Source organism: Aquila chrysaetos, chromosome 2 (genome assembly GCF_900496995.4).
Source record: "Aquila chrysaetos chrysaetos chromosome 2, bAquChr1.4, whole genome shotgun sequence".
NCBI classification, from domain to species: domain Eukaryota; kingdom Metazoa; phylum Chordata; class Aves; order Accipitriformes; family Accipitridae; genus Aquila; species Aquila chrysaetos.
In genome coordinates, this window is record NC_044005.1 from 14131030 (window position 1) to 14156161 (window position 25132).

Sequence of the window (25132 nt, forward strand, 5' to 3'; positions counted from 1 at the left end):
GCCTGAGAGGAAGAATTTGTTAGTCAAAAGATCTTATCATGGCAAAACTAGTTACAGAGCTATGCAGTGGCCCTGCTGGTCTGAAAAAAAACCCACAATAAAGAGCAGCCAAATATTTACCATGCTACCAATGGTTAAAGAAAATTGGAACACAAGCAGATATGCGGTTACAAGGTCCTATGGCTACAGGAGCCATTCTACTACTGAAGCTACCAGGAGTCGTGAGCTAGAAACCTCTGCTCTATGGCTGTATCTTGCAGTTAAAAGCAACAAGTGCTGGATTTCAGCAGCTTCTGATGAATTTTGAATTCACTGTCAGTCCAGAGGCATTAATCATTGCTTTTTAAGAGGCAAAGTGTTTTTTCTGGTGAAAGGAAGATGCTGCTGTTAGGAGTTTGCCTCTAGGATGCTGGGAAGATCCGCCTTCTTGAACACCAAGGTCTTGCATGTTGTTCAATGTTCAAAACTCAGTGGGAGCAATAAACCCAAATCTCCTGACAGCTGATGAACAGCAACTGTAATGTGAAGCTCCTGAGCATGCCCACACTGTCTGGGATGCATGTAGGATCTCAACAGCAGCAGTGCAATAACTTAATGTAACCAGTTATCCTTCCCTTTTCCCTGACACCTTTTTTTTTTCAAGTCAAGCCATGGAGGTGTGGCTAACGATTGGCCATCTCCCCACCTCAGGCTGGCAAGCTAATGATGCAAAGCATGGATGATAACACAGTTCACCTCTGTCTTCACATTAGAGATGAAAGGTCCAGTCTTTTGGACCAGCCAAATCAGGATAAGCCAAAACCTGACTACTCAGAGTAATTTCCAATTCATAAATACATCAGAGATCTCTCCCTATCCAAAAGCATCCTTGGGCAAAAGACAATTTAAAGTAGAATGTTTCAAAATGCAGGGCTAAATTTAAAGAATCGTTTCTTCTCTGCAGTGCAGTACTGCAGACATGATTGACTACTGGACCATGATGTACATATTTGTGTTGGGCTTTACACAGGCAGAATTCTAACAAAAACATTTAAATACTTTAAATGGTGACATCACTAAAACTCCAAAAGTGTGTATGGTTTTATATATTAAATACATAGATACATGTGGATGATTTTATAACCATAGTTACGTGTCTTTATAATTGCAATGGTTTGTGTACACTCAAAAATGTGATGCTTAAAACTTTTTCTCCTAAAATATCAAAGGCAAAACAAAATACTTAGTTTTTCACATTTATGTGATCCCTCTGGGGCAGTTCCTAACATTCCTTTCTCAGGGCTGGAGCTCTAGAAGTAGCATACAACCACCAGAGTGAAGGAGAGTAACAGGTACTGCACTTTGGTTGTAATCAGAGCCTTGCCCCTCTTAAGGGAATTCAGTGGGTGTTTCAATCGAAAGATTTTGGCTCTACCCAGTTTTCTACTTATATTCACAAACAATACTGACTCAGTCCCTTTCAATCTCAAGTACACATGACTAACTAGTAATTTCCTGCATTTGTGACATACCATGACCCTCCCTGATACTGTTATGTTTGTGACTACACAGAAAGGCACTGGGAAGTTGATAGCGAATGAACCTTGGTAAGTTGTTCTGCAATTGCTTGACTTTGCTCTGCAAGTTTATGCTCTCATAGCAACATGGACAGCATATCATTCTATGCTGGCTTCATTAAAAGAAAACGATCCTGTCTTTCAGTTAAAAAAAAAGAAAAGCTGTAACTGTTGAAGCAGTATGCACCTAATAAGCTACTTCTAAATCTGGCTCCATCATTTCAGTCTGTGGACTAGCAGAACAGAGCTTGCAGAATCCTTCTCAAGTAAGTATTGCTTTCTCTTAACAGCATGTTTGTTTTTTTATTTAAAATGTATAAGAGGTAGTAAAGAAGTCTTCAGCATTGAATTAGTGGTGCTGCAATATGACAACTGAATGCCTGCTTTAAACATGAATTAACATGCTCTGTTGTTTCTTTTGGCAGACATTACTGTCTTAGAAAGGAAATATTTAATACATTAAGGTACAAGACAGCAAATTATATGGATGAAGCTTCCCAAAGCTACAGTGCTAGAAAGCTAATGGAATGACTTATAATTGACTGTCATGATAGGGTTTTTTAAAATGATTTACGTATCTTTTATTTGCATAATACACACCATGGAACATGTCTATTTGATCTCATCAGGGCTGGAATATGTATTCTGAATATGCTACTGGCCATTAAGTATGAAATTAACAAAATCATTTCTATCTTCAAGAAAGGAAAAAGTCAGTGGCATTAATATTATTAATAAAGCTAATATGTACACATTAAACCTACTACAGGTTTGTATTAAATGCTGAAGGAAAATATTTGTAATGGATGACTTTGTATAATTATACAAAGCATTAGTCATTCATCGTTAAACCCAACAGAGTATAGATGAAATAATTGTTTGTATGAGAAACAACATAAATACGTGCCATTTGCCAAAACAAACAGCACATACTGTAGCCTGCTTTCTGCAAGAGTATTTAAACAGCTCTGATGAACATGTCTCTTTAATATAATGAAATGGGGTGGGACTATGGGAGCTGAAGGGAAAAAAAAAGCAATATTTTGCTTCATGTTTAAATTGCAACTGTTGTAGCAGAAAGGAGTTAGGAACAGGCAACCCACAGGGCTACCTTTACATTTGGTGTCAAATACACACATATCCACATCCAAACAAACATTGTTTTTCTCATTTAGTCCTAGCTGCTTAGCACCAATTCCCATGACATGCAACTCTGATTGCAAACATGCAGGTTTACAGCACTCAGCAAAACTATATTGTAGCTGCATCTGAGACATTATAGCTCTGGTACTAATAACCTGGAAGCTTTTAACACAGATATGTCTTATACCTCCAAATAATATCACTTATCATAATTTTTTATGTAGGGAAAAATGTGCTGCAAAAAATCAAATTGTTCAGTTAACTTTCACAGACAACTACATAAATACTTTCCTCCTTCTCAAGTTACCCATCCCCCAACACCCCATGACAACAGAAGTCAAGAAATTACCACTTATTTCTCCCAGTTATTTTCAAAGTATTCATAACAACAAATTTAAAGGCATACTGCCAAGCCAACTCATTTATATGCAGGCAACCTTTTTTAAGCAAACTTTTCCAGGACATATTGAAGCATGGAACTAGAACAACCATTTCCTTATTTACTCTGTAATAGGAATAGAAAGTTCTTGACAGATTATGGATATGGAGACATAAAGAATAAAAGCAGAGATAACAAAATTACTGTATTGCAGTTATAGTGAACATTAATATATACTTCCTTTTGCAAGCAACACTAAGCTTCCTAGGGCCAGCTCTGAACAGCCTGAGAGATTAGAAGCCAGTAAAGGAGAGGTTTAGCCTGACATCCCACAGCCCTTCCCAAAATCTCAGGAAAACACAGGATAGTTATAACAAGACCAGTAAGTAGTAAAACTTATGGTACCATCCCCACAAAGAAGATCAGTGAGTAGTAACACCACTAACAAGCTTTGATAATTTCCACAGCTATTACTACTATTCAGCAACAAGACGAAGCAATCGTTGGTAACTATTTCTGAGACAGATTAGGAGGGTGAGGAGGAGGAAGAGGGCTGCATTTGTGAGGCCTCCAAGGGAAATGGTGACTTCATGATCAAGGAGGCGGCATTGCTTAGATGAAAAGGCTCATCCCTTCCTTATCCATTGTGATTTCCTAATCCTCCAGAAGAATGATCCTAATGAAATCCCGCAAACCTAGTACAGGTCAATTGTTTTTATGAAAGTCAAAGCCTCCAGGGATTTGACCCACTACAAAGAACTGTGAATTTTTGTAATATGCTCTTGAGCAACTCAGTCTAGCACAGAATTTACTGATTTGAATAAGCTCACCGGACAGGGGGGAAAAAGAAGAGAATATCATAGCAACATCTTACTCTTTTGTGGTTTATGGATTTGGCAGAGACTTTCCTCCCAGTCTTAAAATTTCCTGTTTAACGTTTAGTTAGTAAAATTACATATTCCTGCAAATGTAAAAAAGATGACAAGAAAAATGCTGCTGTACTGAAAGATCTCTTCAACACTCCTGGAAGGATCACTGGGATGGACTTTGGGTAGCTTTAACTCACCCGTAAGGTGGTATCACATCAAAAAGGGACATTATATGGCTTCAGAGACAGCAAAGCCTTGCAGACTGTGGCACCCAGCATCAAACTAGGAATGGATTTAAGTAAAAGAAATTAAATTGGTATAGAAAATAAAATGAATTTTAAAATAAAGCAGAATTCAGTGGGTGGGAAATATTTTCACTCCACCTGAAGAAAAAGGAAGTGTATTTTTATTCCATGTCTGATTTTGCATGAGAAATTAGTTCCATTCTTCCACTCACTTTCCCTCTCTACTGTCTTAAATTTTATTACGCCTTTTCCTTCTCTTTTGCCTAATAATAATAATAATAATAATAGGATGTAGGGGCTGGGAAATAGGAAGAGAAAAAAGGGAGAGTAAAATGAGGAAAATGGTATACCTAATTTGGAAAGCCACATGACACTGCCATCCTACCTCAACGAAGGACACATTTAAGAATAGACTCAAAGGATTTGACACTTTCCTAAAAACACACATGTTCAAGGAGCAGTGGAAGAAACTAAAACTCATTATCTGTGTATTCTCAGAAGGATCAATTATTTTGCTCTCTTTTCACCAAGCGACTACAAAGTGAACTGGAGACACGGAATCAAATGCTAGTGTAATGCAGATGACCTACAACTCTACCCATCCTACAGCACGGCTACAAAGAAGGTACAACGTGTGAAAAAGAGCTCATGGAGCAGCTGGCTAAAGCAGAAGCTGAGCAAGAAAAAGATGATGTTGGCAGAGGACAGAAAGCATTTTGAGGACTCATTCACAGTCAAGGTACGCAGCTGCAGTTGGTAACTAAACACTAATCTGATAAAGTAACTGTTATTCACAGATGCTATTATCTGCTATTAGCTAGGAAACTCAATCTCTCTTGGATGAGGGCAACAATCTCTCAGGCAGGTGATATCACAAGCTTTTAGTGCTAAAGAAGTTCCAACATTGAGAAAATGCTATAGTGTATATGCTCTGAAGCTCAGCCTAACTAGACCTCAAATCTGTTCCCTATGTTGTAGATCAGCCTCCATATCATTTTGTATTCCTCTCTTCAAAGCAGTCCATTGTCTGAAATGTGGATTTAAAAAAAGATCACTTAAAACCCTTGAAAAAAGATCACAGTCTGCAGCTTCATTTCTCTGGCTTTTCTCAGCAAGAGTAAAATTTCTCTTCATGAGATAATGAAAGGGAAAAATTCCTTTGGGAATTAAGGGTAACCAAATATAATTGTCTAATGCCACAAGTGCCTGGTACATTTCTTTGAGCAGCTTTAAAAATATACACAGCAACATGTGTCCACAGTGCAATTTTCTATTGCTAAGGAGCAGACGACACAACAGACAACGGCTCAAAACCAATAACTAATTTGGCTGCTTGCACAGTAACGGAAGGCTCTCTGACAGTATGATACCGAATGCAGTAAGGACATGTGTCAAATGGAAGGACTCTTTTCTTTTGTTGTACTGTGATAAAAATAATTTTTAAATTGGTATATTAAAACATTTTGTTCTTACATTTTTCTCTTCCTTAATTTTTAATTCATTTTTAAAGCTATAAATATAGCTTGCATGTCAAATGGGTGGCTGGCGCTAGTTTTACTGCAGCTGCAGCATTCGTCAGATAACAGTGACTCTGTTTTCAGGGTGGTGCAGGATTTATGCTAAAAAACATCTCTCCTCTAATGTTCAACACTTCTTACAGGCTTACCACAGCTCTGTCTAGTATATAGCTATAAATTAAATGAATCCGACTTGTGACTGTCGGCAAGAAAGATGGCACAGCAATTTGTTGCATTGTGCTTGGTCACTCTGTAGTTGTAAGACAGATAAATGTTTTCCTCATCATGATGGAGAGGTAGACTAATGAGAATTTAGAGGAATTTAGATCCTTTAGATCTTCAGGTTTAGATTCAAGGTTGGATGCACGTACTGTCCACCATACAGATTCCTGCATAGAAGCATGAGTTTCTTAAATGTCTCTAGTCTGTAAGACACCACTGTACCTTTTCACATCCCTGTCATGCCAATAAAACCTATCATTTGTTAAGAACCCAGACTGATTTAATGGTGGCATCACAGGTCCAATTTTCTGTTTGTTATTACATGACACAGAGCTACCAACAATTGATAGAGAAAGGAAAAACTCATTTTAATATTTTTAATTCGTTCCCATTATCAGTCACTCGTTAAAATAACAGAACTGAACCTTCATTCTACTGGTCCTGAACACAGCTGGCTCTTACAGAGTTAAAGCAAATATCTGCTGGAATTTTCCTTAGAACTGCAAGACTTTCAGGCAGAACCTAGTGAGGCAAAATGACTACAGGCAATGCTGGCTGCGTCTATTGTCCATTAGAAATAATTTGTTCTAAAAAGAAAAAAAAAAGATGGTGAAGGTAATATACAGTGAAATGGAATTTTTGCTGTGTGACACCTAGCATCCTAGAAATAGACATTATTCCCATTAATTTGGAAATGCGACACACTTTCTGGAGAGTAACTTAATAAAAGAATGCTGAGAGGACATTAAGCCAACACTGTCTTGCTGAAGAAACTGGGCGAGACAACCTTGTATTAAAAGCAAATTAACATTCAGCAACCATTACAGAAAAAAAAAGAAAAAAGTAACTACCTGCTAAAAGAAACCCAGAGAGGAACATCTGTATTATTTAAAGGGATAAACTTAATTGTAAAACAGAAAGGTCCCATAAAACACTCCAAAATGAACTGCATTAAGTGCAAAGAGAAGTGGATAAGATGCGATAAAATTTTCATTAAAGGCAGGAGGGAAAAGTATATCTGAACAAGAATGGGTACTGGAAGAGTTGGGATATAGCTATTTTGTGAGTGGACTATATGCTGAAGGACTTGCACATCTGTAGGGCAAACTGAGAACTTTGAAATGAATTGCAATTCCTGCCAGCTGTGGTGGGTTTGGCTCTGGTGCTCAGGCAGTATTTCTGAAAGGCTGACTGAGAACTAGAAACAAAACTACTTATAGGAAGTAAGCTCCATTATAATGGAAAAACTCACCCTTTGCTGCAACAAGAACAGCACAGAGAACAGTGTAATTATTGATCCAAAATCTTGGAGTCTACTCACTGACTACAAAAGGCTCTGGAACCAACCTTAACTGGAATTCAAATGAACTCCAATATTGTTTAAAATCAGATTTACACTCTTTTTCGCTAATAACCTAAAATTTTCTTATGAATTTCAAAACATGGAAAACCTTTAGACTTATTTTTTCATGTAGGTACTCTGCTGAATATATTATTGTTAATGTATCAAAAGGCATAATTTTAGATATACAAAAACTTTGCACACTTCTTTAGTTCTAAAACTGTTGAATGTTGTCTGCTTTGACCCAAAAATGATCGTATCTTCCAGAGTTCTACACCAAGAAACTTCCAGTTGTCATAACAACCTATTGCAGCAAATACAAGATAGCTTGTATTTGCTTTTGATACTATTAGCAAAAATTAAAATCTCCTGAAGTTAAAAAACCAGGGATATTATTTAAAAGGATGGGGGAATTAATATAATTTTTTTTTAATTTTTTCCACAGAACTAAGCTTTCAATGTTAAATCTTTAGACAGTGGTCTGTAGTCATTACATTGCATCATCATGTTTGCAGGTAACTCTGTTATGCTCCATTTTTATACAAAATATGCAGGTTTCTAATAATGTCTGTGTAAAATGACACTCAGAATATAAATAAGCCTAAATTAACCTTTAGAAAAATCTTCACGTGTTTTCCTAAGTAACTAGTTTACTAGACAAGTCCCTGAATGCTTCAGTCTTGTCAAACGAAATACTGAACCATTATGAAAGTCCCATTTAAGCTCTGATCTTAGCTATCATTCTGTTATAAATGTTTCAGATTCAGCAGTCAGTTTAGCAGGAAAGGATCAGTATTGCTCTGTTTATATTCTTATGTTAATACTAAAATAGAATAGAACATCTTAGCCATTGCTAAGATGTGTAACTACACAAAGTTACAAAGTGGATCCACATGAGTCCCTAGAAATGGTCCACTTATGAATTATCACTATGTGGGTCTTGGTAGTACCTAGAGATATCACCTTGATCAGGGTCTCATTATGCAAGATTGTGTACCAATGCATAGAAAAAGAGAGTCCTTTCCTAATTTTTAAGGACAGTTAATGGTGGCTACAGAAGAAAGTGCAGGTGTTCACCAAAGGTCAACTAACAAGGTAATGGCAGACCTGCTAACAAAGGACATGTTATTTACAGTGAAGTCTGTCACTTAGGTCACACAGTTTTCAATTGATTTGCACAGGGATACTGTATTATTCCAAGAATTGTGCCCACCATTTCTAAAGTAGGGCAAAATTAATGCATCAGTTTTTCTCTTCAGATTATTTTAATGTTAATATTACAGTTTTAGAAGAACTTAGAAATCAGGTATACATCCACCTAGCACATGCATGTTGTAGCAAGAAATAACAGAATAATTTGAGCTCTCTGAAGTTATCTGTTCCACGAGTACAGCCCAGACTACTGCAGCAATGCATTGCTATTCACAGACATACCTGCTTGCACTAGAACGAGAAATTCTCTTTGTCAGCAATGTCTTCAAAGAGATTTAGATATATAAGGCAAAATAATTTTAACACTTTAAAAAGTCACTTAACATACGTAAAATAAATCATGAACATTGAATCATTATAAAAGAGTTAAAATTCTCAAACATCCAGATTCTTAAGCATATTTTGGTTTAATATTCAGCTTCTCTATTTGTACATGTGACTTAGTGGAAATACTTTCTGTGATTCAGGCAGTCTTCAGAGAATATTTTGGTGAATTTATTTCAGACAGACCACTGAATAGTTATTGTTACTCTAAACTTTGATAACATCTATTCCAGTCAAGATTTAGAGATATTAATGGGGAAGGATCTATATCATTCACGTTAGAAGACTTATTTGACATTTTGCAGCTGTGGCTAAATTTTTCTGTCTTAATATTTTGATACGTCTATGTCATATGTCTAAAGTCATTAGGCAGAAATCATCTGAAGAAAGAGAAGTAGCAGTATAAGCAGTATACAAAACCCACAAGTGTTTTATATACCTTACCTAGGTTACCTATACCCTACAACCTGATATTTTTCCAATTTTTTTTTTTAATTATATTTGACTGCTATACAGATGACATATTTCAGAACAAATGGGCTCATTCCTGACAATAGAAGAGAATTATATGAGCCATTTTTGTTGAATGTACCACAGACTTCTGTCAGATTCACACCTTAACATTTCCACATATATGATGGATGGCTGAATTTGTGCTTATAGTTAACATAGCTTTGTTGATGCACAAATGAGCCCAATCCCTCATGAATAAAAAAGCTCTTCTCCAAATATGTACAAGCCGTTACAGATTCTGGCTCAACAATGAGGCTTGCTCTGTTTCTGAAACAGACGTATTAATAAAGTCCATTAAAACTGCAGAACTCACACTTTGCCAAGTTCTAATGGATCCTGGAAGGCAAAAGATCTGTCATGCATTAGCATAGACGCTACCTATTTGGCAAATCCTGTTTGCTTCAATGAGTAACCATAAATTTGCAGAAGTCCATATTAGGACATACTGAAAAAGCCCTAAATTCTGGCTTTACAAGAAGAGAGTAGTGCTGTATTGTTCCCTGACTGCATTGAAAAGGTCAGGAAAATCTTTGTGTTGGCAATAGAAAGCATTCACCAGCCCTTCAAACTGTCACCATTCACATTCAAGTGAGAGAGGAATAAATTCATGTAAAATGAATAATGGATAATTCAGGATAATGTTTATAACATGCAAGGGAATGGCACAGTCCCATAGAAAATATGGAAGCATTTCAGAAAGTAATTCCAGTAAAAGCAATTGATTTCTGATGTGTTAAAAGGATCTCCTTGTCCTCCTGTTATTTGCAAAATTAATGCACTTACTATGTTAATTTGAGAGATTTGCAACACTTCAGCAGCTTTTATGAACTATGGTTTAAATGAGTCCTGGAATTACCAACGTGGAGACAATAAATTCTGTGAGGTGGACAAAGTTACTTGTAATGAGGGACCTAAATACAATGTCCTCTTCAAAAGCTCATGGAACTACATTTGAACCCAGCCTGCCACTGACCTGTCAGCTACATATGATACGTTTAAATGTGCTCTTCACTGACTTTTTCCCCCTTTCTTGCCACCTTCTCCTACTCCTCAATCCCTTCCAGGGATCTTCCTCATGTCACCCTGCCCAGTGTTTAAGGGAGGTCACTAGGGTTTCTGCTTGTTATTCGCTTCTCTTTTCTTTCTCCACCTGCTGCATTTCATCAGTCAGAAAGCCATGGTGGTGGCAATGACAGTGATGTAAACAGAGTCTGACTCCCACCAGACAAAAAGGGTTAAATGACTTGCTTTCACCCTTATGCTAAAGTAAGGAGATGCAAAAAAACCCTTTTGAGTTTATCAGACAGTTCATTCTCTGGTCAGTTCCTGTGGCAGCACATCATGAGGACACTCCAAAACCTCATGCTGATTATAAAGTCAGAGCATAGCCCTTAACCTCACTTAAACTAGCTTTTAGGTTCCCGCATGTACAAAGCAAAAATAGAAATTCTGCACTTCACAGTTCAGACTTGCCTGTCTATAAAGACACTAAAGAATGAGAAGAGTTTCACATGCAAGGTACTGGAAGAACCCATCATTACTACTCCAGACTAATTTACAATGCTGAAATATTGCACCTCGCTTTGGATTCAAACCTTTAAAAATTATTTTAGCATGAAAATTATGGCAAGAACAAGCAGGTAGAAAGTGAGAATCACATTTTCTTTTTGCCCTTCTGGATCTAGCAGATCTGTCACTAAGCTTTCTAATAGAATAGCAAACACTAGTAGCATTAGGACAATATAGCATGACCTTCTCTACTATCGGATTTTAAAAAGCCCTGAAACAGAACCACCCCAGACTTTACTTAGTGAGAATTGATCTACATCATGGTAGTTTGGTTTCCAGTTCAACAGACAGGAATATATCATATGCTGCTTTGGATCAATGAAAGCCCATGCTTATCCACTAAGCACTCAATACCCTGGAAAATTTGCATGTCCTATAGATTCTGTTCATTAGTATGGCTAATTAAAATGATGAGAATGTGCTATTGATCTAATTATGAAACATACACATAATTTGGGATGCATATGGGATAAAATGTGGTGACTGCACTGTTATGCTTTTCAAAGTCATGCCTGTTGTCTTACAAGATAGAGAAGGATTTATGGGAATGCCACTTTCACTGATGCCAGCTGACATACAGACACAAAAATAAATGGAGTCACTGTCAAAGGGCTCCATTTCCCCTGCTAAGCCAGAGGGTGCTGTGCCTGGAAGACCAGCCAAGCAAGAGGGGGTTGGCAGGGTGACTGAAGAAAGAGCATGCAGTGCATCCACTGCTGCATGTGTACCAGAAGTAGGAACTGATGCGGAGAGGAAACTCTCTGGAGATTTGATAATGAACAGTTACTCAAAACGCTGCAGCTCCAGTGAGGACAGCTTTGAGTTACAGGGTAGTGCAAGGTCAGAAGCTAAAAGCTTTGTTAAAAGCAAAAATAAGGATGAAGGCTATCGACCCCATCGATCAAAGCACTGTCAGAAAGGGGGTGAAAAAACCCACGGACTGGAACACTCTTCTCTATATCCAGCAGAAGTGGGAAATGCAAGCCAAAAGCTCCAGAAGCAGAAGAAGACTCACAAGAAAAGCAGTTCTTCTGCATCTGATTTGAGCTTGGTGAGTCAAGGATCATCGAGTTCATTGTCTGTTGTGGAAGAAAAAATAGAAGCTAAACTCAAATTCTCTCAATTTATTAATGAAGTTACTTTCAGAGTGCTTGATCCCATGAGCCTGAGGGCATACCGAGCTGCTAAACTGAAGAATACCTTTCCATCCAGTGTAAGAAGCCTAGATGATTTGCATATTAAGAGAAAGTCTCCTGAAAGCTGGAAAGAGAACATTCTAGATGGGAAAACCCATGAAGAAGTAGACTTAGACAGTCTGAGAAGTGACGACATTGTGGCTGGAGCACGAACACGCAAATTAGAGAAATCCTTGTCCCTGGATACAAGTCCCTCTCTCAGGTCACTTGATAATGGTGCCTCACGCAGAACAAGATCTGGCTTGCCTGTAGAAATTATGATTTCTCAAAGCAAAGAAATGCCAGCCACAAAATCTGCATCTCTGCCTAGAAGCACAAGCATGGTGAGCTCTCTCTCAAATCACTTCTTTGGGTGGTATGTGACAAGTACTTGTGCATTAATGTGACTATTTGAGAAGTGTTTTTGTCTTCCTGGGCGGGCTCTTACTGTGTACAAACTATTCTGCAGGGTGGAACAAACATGGTGGGTTTATTTTTAGTAGCTGCAGAAAGCAGCTCTAGGAGGTATGGGAGGAAGGAAAGACAGGATAAAACTCCCTAGCCCTTTTAGTTTGGTGTCTTAAAGGAAGACTTTACGAGATCAAAGAAGAAAGGTATTCCTGCACTGCAGTGAAGCGTATATATAACCAGGCCAGCTCAATACGAGCAGGCAAGGCACCCTCAGAAAAGGGTGAAGAGAGTACTGTGACAGACTCCTCAGGTAGTCAAGCTCACTAGCTTAGAACTTGCTCAGGTATCTCTACACTAAACAGGCATGCTCAGTTAGTGTATTTAAGTACTAGCGAGAGCTCTGACATCCTGAAAACATTGCTAAGGTTTGTGTGTCTGGAGTTAATACACCTAGATAGATAATTTCTTTCCTGATTTTTCTGAAAAAAACCTTAAGAACAGAAAAAGAAAGAAAAAAAGGCTGAAGCTTTCTTCTATGGTTTGGTCAAAAATATTTATGTTTTTAATTTTTTCTTATGAGATTCTTTCTTTGGTTGAGGAAGAGGTATTTACACCTATGGAGGAGGGCAAAGGGAAATTGTTGTTCTTTGCTTGCATGGCATTGTGAGAAAACCTGAGCTGCCAAACTTTGAACTGATATATTATGCTATTATGTCTCCAGAGCAGTAGTTGTAATTCTGCTAAAACAAAGGTCCAGGAACGGTTGCTTAAGACTATACACATGTACACAGATGTTTGTAAAATGGGAGCTGCTACAGCCACATTATTCTTTTAAAAGTCTATTTAAATTTAAAAACAAAGGAACAAATGGTTGTCTGTTCTCACAGAGGACTGTAGCAAGTGGGAGAACATCCCAGTCTTAAGAATTTCATGCAATCTTCAGCAACCCAAGCTTAGGATTTTATAGGATGCCTTGGATGTTTTAATTATCACCTATCAAAGATGGCCGGAGGGAGAAGAGAAGAGGTGAAAGATAATGAAACACAGAGACAATTTGCTGTCCACAATGGGAGCTGTCCTGCAAAGGGGTCAGGAGGCTCCAGCACGAGCCCATGGCAGGATACACTTTTTTTACCTTTCAGTTAGCCATCTGTCAGAGCATCTTTTCCAGTGGGCTTGCTCATACTGTACAGATTGGAACGTCCAACCGATCGAGTACTAACTGACTAAACACTCCTGAGTGCTCTGTAATTCTACTCAGTTAATGTAGGCATCAGTCTACTCCAATTTAAGCATCAGCCTGCTCTAAATTTAGTCATTTAAATTAGACACAGTAGTTACCAAGCATTTTACCTCAACAAACAATGCCTCAGACTGCAGAGCTCAACATGAGAAAAGAAAGGAGTGGCAGGGCAAGAAACAAAAGTAAAACATGTTCAGCCACATCTACAGATTCATGTCTCCTACATGCAAAAACTTTGACTTCAATGCAATTTATTTAGTGCAAGTCCTCACTCTAAGCATTCCTAGTAAGAAGCAAAAGGATAACTGTACAGACAGTCTTGGGTGCCATTATTGTAAAGATATTTTAAAAAGTACTTGGTTATGTAATTTTCATTTGAATACGCATATAGAACATTGCCTAAAACTGTTTCATGTTTTAGTTGCCAAGCTGTTATTCATATGCAGAAGATAATCTTCGAGAGAAAGAAATGGATCCAGTTACATTGACTTAAATATAAAACCAGGATAGCAGAGATATAACAACACACATCCTGAAGAGCATGAAAGAACATGCTTGAAAGTTTGAGGTTAAGAAAGCTGCACCTAATAAAAGAACTGTGACTTAGAAGAGGAATGCTGTGACATTGCCTCCTGTCTGTTATGCTTTCTGAAGAGCCTTGAGGTGTCCACAACTGTGTCTGCACTGCATTTGATGTTTCTATATTGGATCCAGACCCAGTAAAGTGATTTTCAACTTTCAGACTTTTGAGAACTGGTCAAAATGTTCAGGGACATTTCTGCAGGAAGTATTTATCGGTTTGCAAACAGCTGCCACTGAAATGAAATCTCACAAATAAACCACCTTCACTGTAGATCTATGGAGAGGAATTTCCAGACAGCTAGCAGGATCAAAAAGGATGCTCCACTTAGTGACTGAAGTTAAAGGCAATTCTGATAGGTAGAAAGCAATTACAAAATACGATGGATATGATATTGCTGTGGTCTAAATATTTTAGTAACCTGGCCAGCAGGATGAAATTATTTCTCATTTCCATGTATTGATCTAAATTTGGAGTCACTGGATAAATAAGCAGGAAAGCAAAATGATTTAACTAGACAAAAGCAAGCCTCTGAATACACACCAATGTAGAGGAGGGTGCACAACTTGAGACTATGTCATACTTCCAGGCTGAAATGAAATGACCAGTTCAGCAGGCTGAAAAATGCAGGAAATGTCTGAAAAGGGTTGTACACAATGGAAAGTTTCTCAGAACTGGGAAGACATGCTTGTCAGATCTGTTAAAGGACAGATCAACACAGAGACAAATGTGGATGGGTTCAAACAACGTGTATTTTCCTCAGATCCAGGGTATGTTTCAAAGAAAGCCAGGCATGAGAGGACACTGGTCTGTGTCTTTTAATACACATTTTATCTTAAATACTTTTGCTCCAAGTCACTAATGCCTTCAGGAAAGCTTTGGATACCACTGCTATTGTTACAGGAGGAAACTATGGGTAATAATTCAGTTCTTAAATAATCATATAGGAGACTGACTTCAGACGTGAGCAAGTCTGCAGCTTCCTGAGATTTGAATCAACCTGAAGATTACATTTCAGGTAACTTTAGACATACATGAACGAGGATCAACTTTCCAACTAGATCTCATCTTTACGTACCTACTTTTGCCTGCACAAGGGATTATGTAACACAAAATTAGACACTGATTTTTCTCAATCACAGGAAAGCAGTCCTGTTTCTTTCTTAGAAGAGCTATATCTTTCCATCTTACGAGAAACTATCAGTAGTACACATTCTGTGTGCAAGAGGTCTTAGAAGCACTTAATTATTGATGTCATCATTGCAACTATATGCATACATATCCTAAGGAATTGTGCACTTGTCACCTAAGGCCATGACATTATCTCATCACACAAAATAAGCCAGGTCAAGCCTGATCAACACAAATGACTGATTAAGCTGCAATATCCCCTCTGAGTTGCTAGAAATACAATGTTCCAGCCTGGTGCAGAGGATTTCTTAAAAAACAAGCTTGGGTTGGGATAAGGCCACTTCTACAAAACATTTTGGAAGCTAAGACTTCAGATGCTAAAAATTATGCCTGAATCGGGCAGGTGGTGTGAGGGCAGAAACATGGCCTCGCTCTGTAGGAACTAACCATGCTTATGCAGCCGTGTCTGAGAATAATTTAGCTGCATCCATGCAAAGCTGCACCAATGAAAGTAGAGCCAACAACAATTGCTTATTACCTAGACAGCATCATTGCATGAACACAGACTCTTTCTGAACCCAGAATCATGTGTCTGCATGGCAACATATTAGGTGGGCTTCTCAGCTTGGTTTGGTACCAGCTTTAGGGTTTATTCTATATTTGACATACTGCAGCTACCAAGCTAACTGCATCCCTGCTTGTCTCACATCTCCATCTGGCCTTCATCTCTCAAATGAATTGCACTAGTCTCATTACCCAACTCAGGTTGATGCTATAGCCACCTGACAGGACAAGGCACCTGGAGTGTCACAGATGCAGTCGTGCTGCCTCCTGTGTGATTTAGTCTAAAGGGCCAAACTTTGGCTCCATATAAGTAATTCAGTTCCCTCCTGTAGCCTTAGCAAAACTCTCAGAAAATAAAGTATTCATTCTCGCTCTGATTTCAATCAGCATATGCCCTAAAGTATTTAATTTCTATAGAGCCTCGAGGGGGAAGTGGACAAATGCCTGTTACAAAGGCTTGCATCTGTATAAAATGCAGACGAGTGAAGCACAAGCTAGAATAACACTGCTTTTCATTCCTCTCACAAGAAATTAATATTACAATAATTACTGTAAAGAAGAAATATGAGCAGTGTAGACATTTATATACGATATCGAGAAGATACAAATCCTGATGAGGTATATATCTAATCCAGGTAGGCTGTTTAATTCTTAAGGAACCCTATAGGTAGCCTACTAAAGTGTCATAGACATGAACAAAAACAAAGTGATACTAATTTCTGCTCTTTCTGCTATCTGTTATGAATGAGGATTCCTGCTGTTCATTACAGGTTCTCTTGCAAGAAGAATGCCTTAGCATGGGGATGGCTCTCTGGAGGTGCAGAGGCATCTTTAGAAATTATAGCCTCACACACCTGAACTTCCCAGGCATGAAGGAACCTGAGGTAGAGTAAGACTGTCCTGCAAAGGCTGTGGTAGAATGCCATAGCAGTAGAAAATGCAACTAATCTTCCATTTCTAAAGAAACTCAATTTCCAGGGCACCCGAGTTCTAACAGAATCTCACTGAAAGAGCAGACAAGATGGTGATTTTTGTTGCTCTAGGCCAAAGCTCTTTTATATAAGAAGGCTTTCAATCCTCTTTCAGCCCTTCCAGCCTGCTACCATGCTGTAAAAAAAGGCAATTGCTTTGTTCTTGGATGAATACCAAATCTTTCATTTCCATTTACAGTACAGTGATGTTTACAAGTAAGATTTGGGTTCAAATACATTATAATGGAAAGTATCTATTATTTCACTGACTCATGCATGCAATATGTTAAAAGAGAAAGAGTAAGAGGTGGCACCAGAAGCGCAGAGAGATGAAGTGATTTGCTCAGGTCAGTGATCAAGCCAGCAGCGGAACACAGGCCTGAAAAGCCTTCCAGTGTCCTATTTTATGGTCTGTTCCTGCTCTTTCAGGCAGGCAGGACAATGCAGAGCTACCCTCAATAGCAGAAACAATCAGGGTCTGATCCACAGCTCTGGTAACTCAAGGTTACCAGAGGAATGTAAGAAAGAGAACTCTATCAGATGCTTCAATTCTTTAGTGCATGACATGCACATGACAGTTCATATCATTAAGGCCTCATATGAGTCTCATGGCAATGAAAAGTGCCACATGGCCACCTTTCCTGGCATCCTGTCCTCTGTCTTGCCATGCTATCCCACATGACACTGCTTAGATGTTTGCTCCCCTCTGCCTTGTAAATTGCAGGTGACCATCAGGCTGTTGGTAGTCTAAAGATGTTTTGTCAAAATAGACATTAAAATACATGGCTTAGTTCCTTTACCAAAAGCTTGACTGAGAGAAGATACCAGTCGCTTCTTTTCTTTGTTCAGAGACATCAGACAAATACAGCAATTTTCAGACTTACTAGCTTTAAACTCGTTATCATAGCATAGCCACTGAGCTGTTAGCAATATAAACCATAACAACTTCACTCTGTTATTTTTCCTTCATCTCTAGATCCCTGAAAACAGTCTCTCTGTCTGGTAACACTATATAAGAATCACAAGTCAAAACAATTCAATTGGTGTGGAAAGCCAAGTACCACATCTTTAGACAATTGGGGCTGCAGTTCCTCGATACTTCCAAGGATTCCTATTGTATCATTATAACTTCTCTCCTTCTGATACCAATACTGACTGTTTTCCTAATTCTATACACCACTATCATGAAATTGTCACTCTGGGTGCAGTAGTAATGAGTAGTATTGCAAACGTATGCTGATGTGTACACTTGGAGCTTTCACGGTAGGTAAATTAGCTTTATAACACCTCATAGGTGTTAGGCAGCCAAATACTATAAGCTACAAAATCTGATGACCAAAAGAAATGGCAGTGCTTTCTGACCTCACTCCATCTGAAATCAAAGACAAACTTCATTTTCCACTGATCAAGCTATCTTAAATATCAACTCAATCTCTGAAAGGACTTAGCCATGTTAGATTTGAAGCATGTAGTAGTATTAGTAGTACCAGCAGCAGCCAAGCTGGGGCAAGAAGGGGCTCAGCAGAGACTAATGGTCCACATTTACACAGCTTCATCAGTTAGATAGAGAGTGCTGAATCCTCTCCTTCATTTTGTTTGTGACATTTATGGTACAGTCACAAGATATGGGGATTCAAGGAGGCCATGTGCAATTTCACCTGTAGTTAACACCTCTTGTCCCAATAATATGGCATTGACTCCTTCTTCGACTGCTAAGAGGAGTGCAGCAGACATGTACTGTAGGAGAGATCAGCATAATGTTTTTAGAGCAGCAGATGTGACATCGTTTTACAAGCAACAGTATGAGCAGATGGTGTTTAGAGAGTTCTCCTTGCCTGCTCTAAAACACCTCCGTTGGGTCACTAATGGATCCTTCGTCTAGTCGAACACAGTGCATAAAACTACAACGTTCCCAAGATGACGCATATGGTCATTTACAGCTTCTCAGCTCATCAAATACAAATTAGATCAAAATCTTCTTTACAGGGCATAGACATCTATAAGCCAGTACTCAAAAGAGTAAGCTATTTATTCAAGGCAGGATAAAATAAAGACAACCTGAGCTGCTTGTCAATAAAAAGAATGTGTTTTCAATGAAATTAAGTATCTCACCATAAAGCCTGCAATTTTTGAAGTTAGGGTTTGTACTTGGGTTGTCCTCCCTCAGCCCCCCTCACCCCCCATTTTTAGAGAAGAAGGGGAGCAGCAAGTGAGTCAGGAGGGAGATGTTTGCATAAAGGAACAGACATTATTATAATGGTGAATTTCTGCAAAGGATTTAGGGCTCCAAACAGAACACAAAACCATTTTCCAGCCAAATCTACTATTCTCCTTCAGAGGGGCAGCTACTCAGCCAGAGAAAAATGCTGAGTGCATGCAGTTCACATTGATTTCGATATCTCTTGGCACCAGCCAGAGGAAAGCAACATTGGCAATCAAAAATGCTTAGTGTTCCTTTTCCAGTGATTTTTGTTAACATGACTTTTCCCCTTCCTTTGAGTTTGAAAATCATTTCTCAATTGCACTCTCTATCTTTGGGTGACTTTAGAAAGAAATGGTACTTTCAGAGTAATGGAAGCTACAACAGGCTTATAACAATTACCATCAGCAGAGATGCCCAAAAACTGCAGAGCCAGACAAGGGAAGGCAAAAGAACAAGAGGTAGAAAAGATCAATAGATCTTTCTTCTCTGGCCCAGGTTTGGTCTAAAAGCCTTTCTGTGTAATTTATGAGAAAAGATTTTAAAGGTGTTTCAACCCATTTTTCATTTTTTCCTTCAGCCAGCAGCCTGTATTTGTCATGTTTATGAAATGGGTTTTTTTGCCGTGCCATAGCATGGCTTTGGTATATCACAGAAGCAGAAGACCTCAGCATGCAGTGACTCTCTCCCACAGACATATGCAGTAATTAACAGAACAATTTTGTCTGGTCAACATAGTGAAAATCTCTGAATTCTACCAAGAGAAGCTGCAACTTCAAGGCACTGCCCAGAGCCAGAGGTTGCTCTGATTTATTTTTCACTTGAGAGTGAACTGATATTTTTGCCCCACTCATTCTAAGATTTTTGGTTCTATTAAAATTCTGCCCACTGACGTACTGCACGCAATTAATAGAAACATAGATGTAACCTTGCTCCCCTCCCCACTGTGCTCTAACATCTAACCTGAGTAAAATAAAAGTTCACTTCTTAATGTGAACCTATCACAGCATGCATTTTGGGGACAGAGAAGAAGGAATCACTATTACATTACTCTGCCAAAGCTGCACTTGAAATACTCTGTTTTCTCTATAGGCTTGGTGCTCCGTGGGTTTTATTTTCTCACATCAGAAACTAGCATTAAAACTTTGAGACTGACAAATTTCAAGAGCAGAAACTTTTATGAGTTACAGGATGGATTGGATGGTTTTATACTAAATGTGGGCCTCAGAAATGAAGCCTACCTGCCCCAACGCCATGAGTCATGTCTCAGAATATCAGGAACTGCCAGCTTTGACCTCAGGTCTGATAAGGAGAAGTAGGACCCCATTTGGGAAGCTGTTTCATATTTATAAAACACATATTTTTTCATAAAGCTCTAAAAAATGGCATTTTCACAGACTAGCTCAGACATTTGTTTCAATGACTTCCTTTTTGCAAAGGGGCTTAAATTTGACCTTCTCAGATGAAACTCTTCAGTGCCAGGAGTTTTAGATGACAGGAAAAACATCTTGTGGATAAGAAAGAAGCGGCAGATGCCATAAATCTTGGCTTTAAAACAATCTCCCATGATATTCTCATAAGCAAGCTAGGAAAATATGCAGAAAAAATATTAGAAGGTAGATGCAAACCTGTATGGAAAATCTTATTGAGAAGGTAGTTCATAATATTCAGTTGTGACCGGGGTCTCAGGGGGACCAATATTATTTGGTATTAGCAAGCAGATGCCCTTAGTTTGAGATACCATTGCTATCTATCTACAGAGAGTAAATAAAACATGCAATTCTGCTCCTTTGTCTGATTTGGAAACTACAGTAGCGCATTTATACCCCTGTGTAATACTCTTGAGAGGATGCTTGCGAAATTTCCAAAATGCTGACTTCCCAAGAATAAGCAGGCACTTACCAAGTTTAAAGGAAGCTTTCCCAGTTCTGAAAATCAGCCTTGGTGGAAAAGCCTTCAAGTCTTTTTTTCTGTTTTGTAGAAAACTTATTCAGTACCTAGAATAGACATAAGTTGTTTAAACATCCTACTGTGTCTCCCATACCTCAAATCACTACTGTATCTACAGTTATATTTGTTTCCTTTTTCACTACTAAAAGGATATTCCAGAACTTGTTCGGAGCTTAATGTTGAAAAAACTCAAGCGAGCTGGATACAACAGCATTGGAGTCTTTATTCCTGAACAGCTAGCTCGTAGACTGTAGTCTGCAGAGCCTTCTGTTATGACACTGTTGGCCAATAGCTCTCAATTTCTGACAGTAAATTCAATACCTGCAAAGATAAACTAAAATTATTCAAATGCACATCTGTATCTGTCGAGCTTATGAGCTGTTTGCATTAATATTTTATGTTAGCTGGGCAAGAATGATCAGTGATACGGCAGTCTCTGCCTCCTGCTCCCTGCTTGGATAGCGAGAGCATTTTAAACAAAAGAGAATGAGGAATAAACACTAGGCCTGTTCGTACAGCAACACTTGTTCTCTTGAAAATAAAGAGACATTTCCCCCAAAGAACAGCTATTCCCTAGATAACTGTAGTAACAAAAACCTGCTGCGTGAACACAGTCAAAATGAGCAGCTATTGAGGAGTCAAAAACTGGTTCACAACCACTTATTTCTACAGCAGCCAGCCAGACCTTCTCACCGCTTGCTATGCTGCGCTGTGCTGCAGGCTCACCGAAAGTACCAGACACGTCCTATTTCTGGAGACTCGCAGCTGAATCACAGTCTTGCAACAAGAAAACCGGGACTGCCTGTAAGCCAGCAGGATGAAACAAAACAGCAACAGCCGCTGGTGAACAGTCAGGGGCCTTAATGGTCCTGACTCCCTGAGGAGTCCCCCACCCTGTCCACAGCCGGGGCCCTCGGTCCCTGCCCCAGCCATGCCGCAGCCGGGCCAGTCTCAGCCTCCCATGGGCTTCCATGGGCCCCATCGAGCCAGGCCCAGCTGCAGGCCCACGGCACAGCCCGGCCCTGTCCCCAGGGAGGCGCCCAGCGCCCGGGGCTGGGGCTGCCCCCCGCGTCCCCCGGCTGCCCTGCTGCTGCCTGGGGTGGTGGGACAGGCCGTGGCTGCCGGGCCCTGCCCTGACCAGACCCCCGGGGAGCCCCATGGCTGCTGGGACCCGGGGCCCGCAGCGGGGCAGGCAAACACAGGGTGGACGGCGGAGGTGCTGTGCCAGACGCTCGCCTCCTGCTGCTCCGGCAGAGCCGATCCCCGAACAGCAGTAGCGGATAACATATTGCCCGGTACACGAGAGGCTGTCGCAAGGAGGAAACAGAATTGCAATCTTGCAAACCATACGAAGCCAGAGTTACCTGCTCATCATAAGGCATTTACACGGAGTAACGAATTGGTAACAAAAACCTGCTAAAATTGTGTTCACGGGTGCCCAAATTAAGCAGTAAAATGCAGAAAAGACCTTTCATTTGCCTTGCATATGCCCGTCTTCTCCACTTTTCAGTGTTTTGAGGTTTCCTCTTGCTTCTTTTTTTGATGTTGTAGTAAACCAAAATGGATGCTAAACCAGTCAGCAAAGTAACATGAGGGAACTGTACAGTCCATTACAATCAATGCAGTTAATTAAAAATACAATTAAAACAGAAACACTAATGAGAATTGGAACACAACAAATAATTAAAATTAGTTTGGCTCTTTTGTTGAGCCACTCGGCCCCCAGTTACAAGTAAATGGCTTTTTACTTCATTGATAGCTACAGCAGCAGACCTTACGCAGCTCTAAGTTCTCCTTCCAGTGTTAGGGTGCAAGTATATAAGCCCCCCTTTCCCACCTTCCCCTTGCTCTACCCACCTTCCGCAACCAGTCTGACACTCAACTCCCAGTGCTGCAAAACTAGGAGCTGGACTGAGGAGTTGCAAATACAGAGCAGGAAAGAAGCATATGGTGGCAGAAAATAACAAAAAGCCTGTTAATTATTCCAACAAAATATGAAACATTCCCCTACAGCAGACGGGAATCTGTTGGCGAATTATTATTTATCTGTTTATTTTTGTTGGAGACTGTCCCCCTCACAACCTACTGGCAGCTTTTCTGTACCTTGCTCATAACCATTTTGGAGTGTAGGAGCTAATATTGTAGGAAGAAACCTGGGAAGGAAAGAGGCTTTGTTCTTCAAACACCAGGCCTTCAGAACAAATGCTGGGTACTAACACAGCTAACTGCTTCATTTCTGAGCTCAAGTCTGCAGGAATCATTTTTACAGGTTATTGTGTCTCTGTCTGATACTACCACAGCAGTGTTACAGCTCTATAAATTGTGTATTGACAGCCATGGTTGGTTTCCTGCTTTTCTTGTAATCATTCACATCTTAAGCATTCCTCCCTTCCTTGAAGGAAATACATCTCTCCCCCATGTTGGGGAATGTTAGTGACAAAGAGCAGGGTGTTGAGAAGAAAGTTTCAGCTTTCACTTTCTCATTGCATAACCTCTCCAGTTCTTTGAGAAGGAAGAAGCAAATGAACACTTCTGGCTGAGTCACTGTTTAATAACATGATGATTAGCTAAACATCATAACAACTAGGGATTAAGTATTTTCCACTCTTACTGGACTTCTATCATCAGAAGAAAACAACAGGTAGCTCTTCTAGTAACTCAGTTATTTTAGTACCACAGATCGATAGCTTGATTCTTGCATTTCTCAAAACTATGAAACCTAATAGCTATAAAAAATATTAGCATGTGTCTTCTAAGCTATAATGGGATTTTATGAAGGTGTATGTTCACTGCTGTAATATGTCAGGAAGAACTAGCTAAAAAATGTCTTTTAAATCCTTACTTTCTGTTGAACAACAATTGTTAACACCACAGCTGCTCCAGTGCTAGTTGTTATTTTGTGTACTGACAACTATTTTCCAGATAAGCATTGATGCAAAATGTAGGTAAAACTGGACATAGATTTATAGGGTTTACCACTACATGAGAGCCTTCTATTAAATGTGGACAACAATGGAAGCTCCTGAGACAGACAAAAGCTTTCCTGAGATGGTCAAAGCAAGGGAGGGCATAATACTGGCTTTTCTTACAATTGCCTCCACTGGTAACTTTGGGTAAAGGCCCGTCTTGGCACTGCCTCAGTTTCCCCAGCTGTAAAATAAGAACAACTCTTAATCAGTTTTCTTAGTGTTTCAAGATCCTCTCATAAAATGGATGTGTTGCAAAAACATACCTTACAAAGTTGAAGGAATTCACTCATAGAATGATCAATTAATTCCCTTATTTGCATCATTTGAGGAGTCCTTATGCTAATGTATACCGGAAATTTTTCCTATACCCCTGTAGTGCTTACCAAATATAAAACCAAAGTACTTGATCTATGCTGCTTAGGAGTGTTTCTGTTCTTGTTATTCTTAAGAGTTTACGCCTTGCTTTGGTTTTTGTTAAAAACCTTTAAGATATGGCCTGTTAGTGAGCACATGATACCTTTTCCTGAACTACAGAATAGAAAATTAAGTTATGATGAGCGCTAGAATATCATATAATCTTTAGATCTGAGAGGAAATAACTTTAAGAACACTGTGTGCAGTCTGGTCAGCAAGGTAAAGGTATAGCACTGCAAGATGCTCAGAGGTGAAGGTATTATTTTAGTTTGGTGGGAGCATGGGATAAACTTTCTTGAGGCACTGATGGACAACCAAGGCTTGTGCTTACTGTCATACTACCTCCAGACATGGGCAACAGTTTGTTTCACTGCTCAGTTTTCTAAAGTGATTTAAAGTGAGCAGCTCTTTTTCGGTGGGTAGTTTTGCATGAGTGTCACTCCCGGGTCCTTCTTTCAGCAACTAAATTAGACACACATTCGCCAAAAGAATTACCTGTTTCCACAAATCACTGTACACCTTTCTTTTTTTACCGGAGCAGACAGGTTGACACTGAATTGTGACACTAATACCTTTTTTTAATTTCACACTTAATATAGCTTATGAACTTCCTAGTCATAACAGAATTTTACA

General features: G+C 39.3%; 1 protein-coding gene across 7 annotated transcripts in view; it reads left to right on the plus strand.

Annotated features, from left to right (window-relative positions):
• The first annotated feature begins 1701 nt into the window (after nucleotides 1-1701).
• BEGAIN (brain enriched guanylate kinase associated) overlaps nucleotides 1702-25132 on the plus strand; it is a 164159-nt gene continuing 140728 nt past the window's right edge. For 5 of the 7 annotated variants that reach the window (XM_030004554.1, XM_030004574.1, XM_030004565.1 and 2 more), the window contains exon 1: nucleotides 11409-12410. In XM_030004554.1, coding sequence (XP_029860414.1) covers nucleotides 11484-12410 — 927 coding nt within the window. In that variant the 5' untranslated portion in view covers nucleotides 11409-11483. Of the gene's footprint in view, nucleotides 1823-4723; nucleotides 4932-11408; nucleotides 12411-25132 lie in introns of those variants that run through there. The other 2 variants (XM_030004602.1, XM_041120832.1) reach the window with 1 other exon arrangement.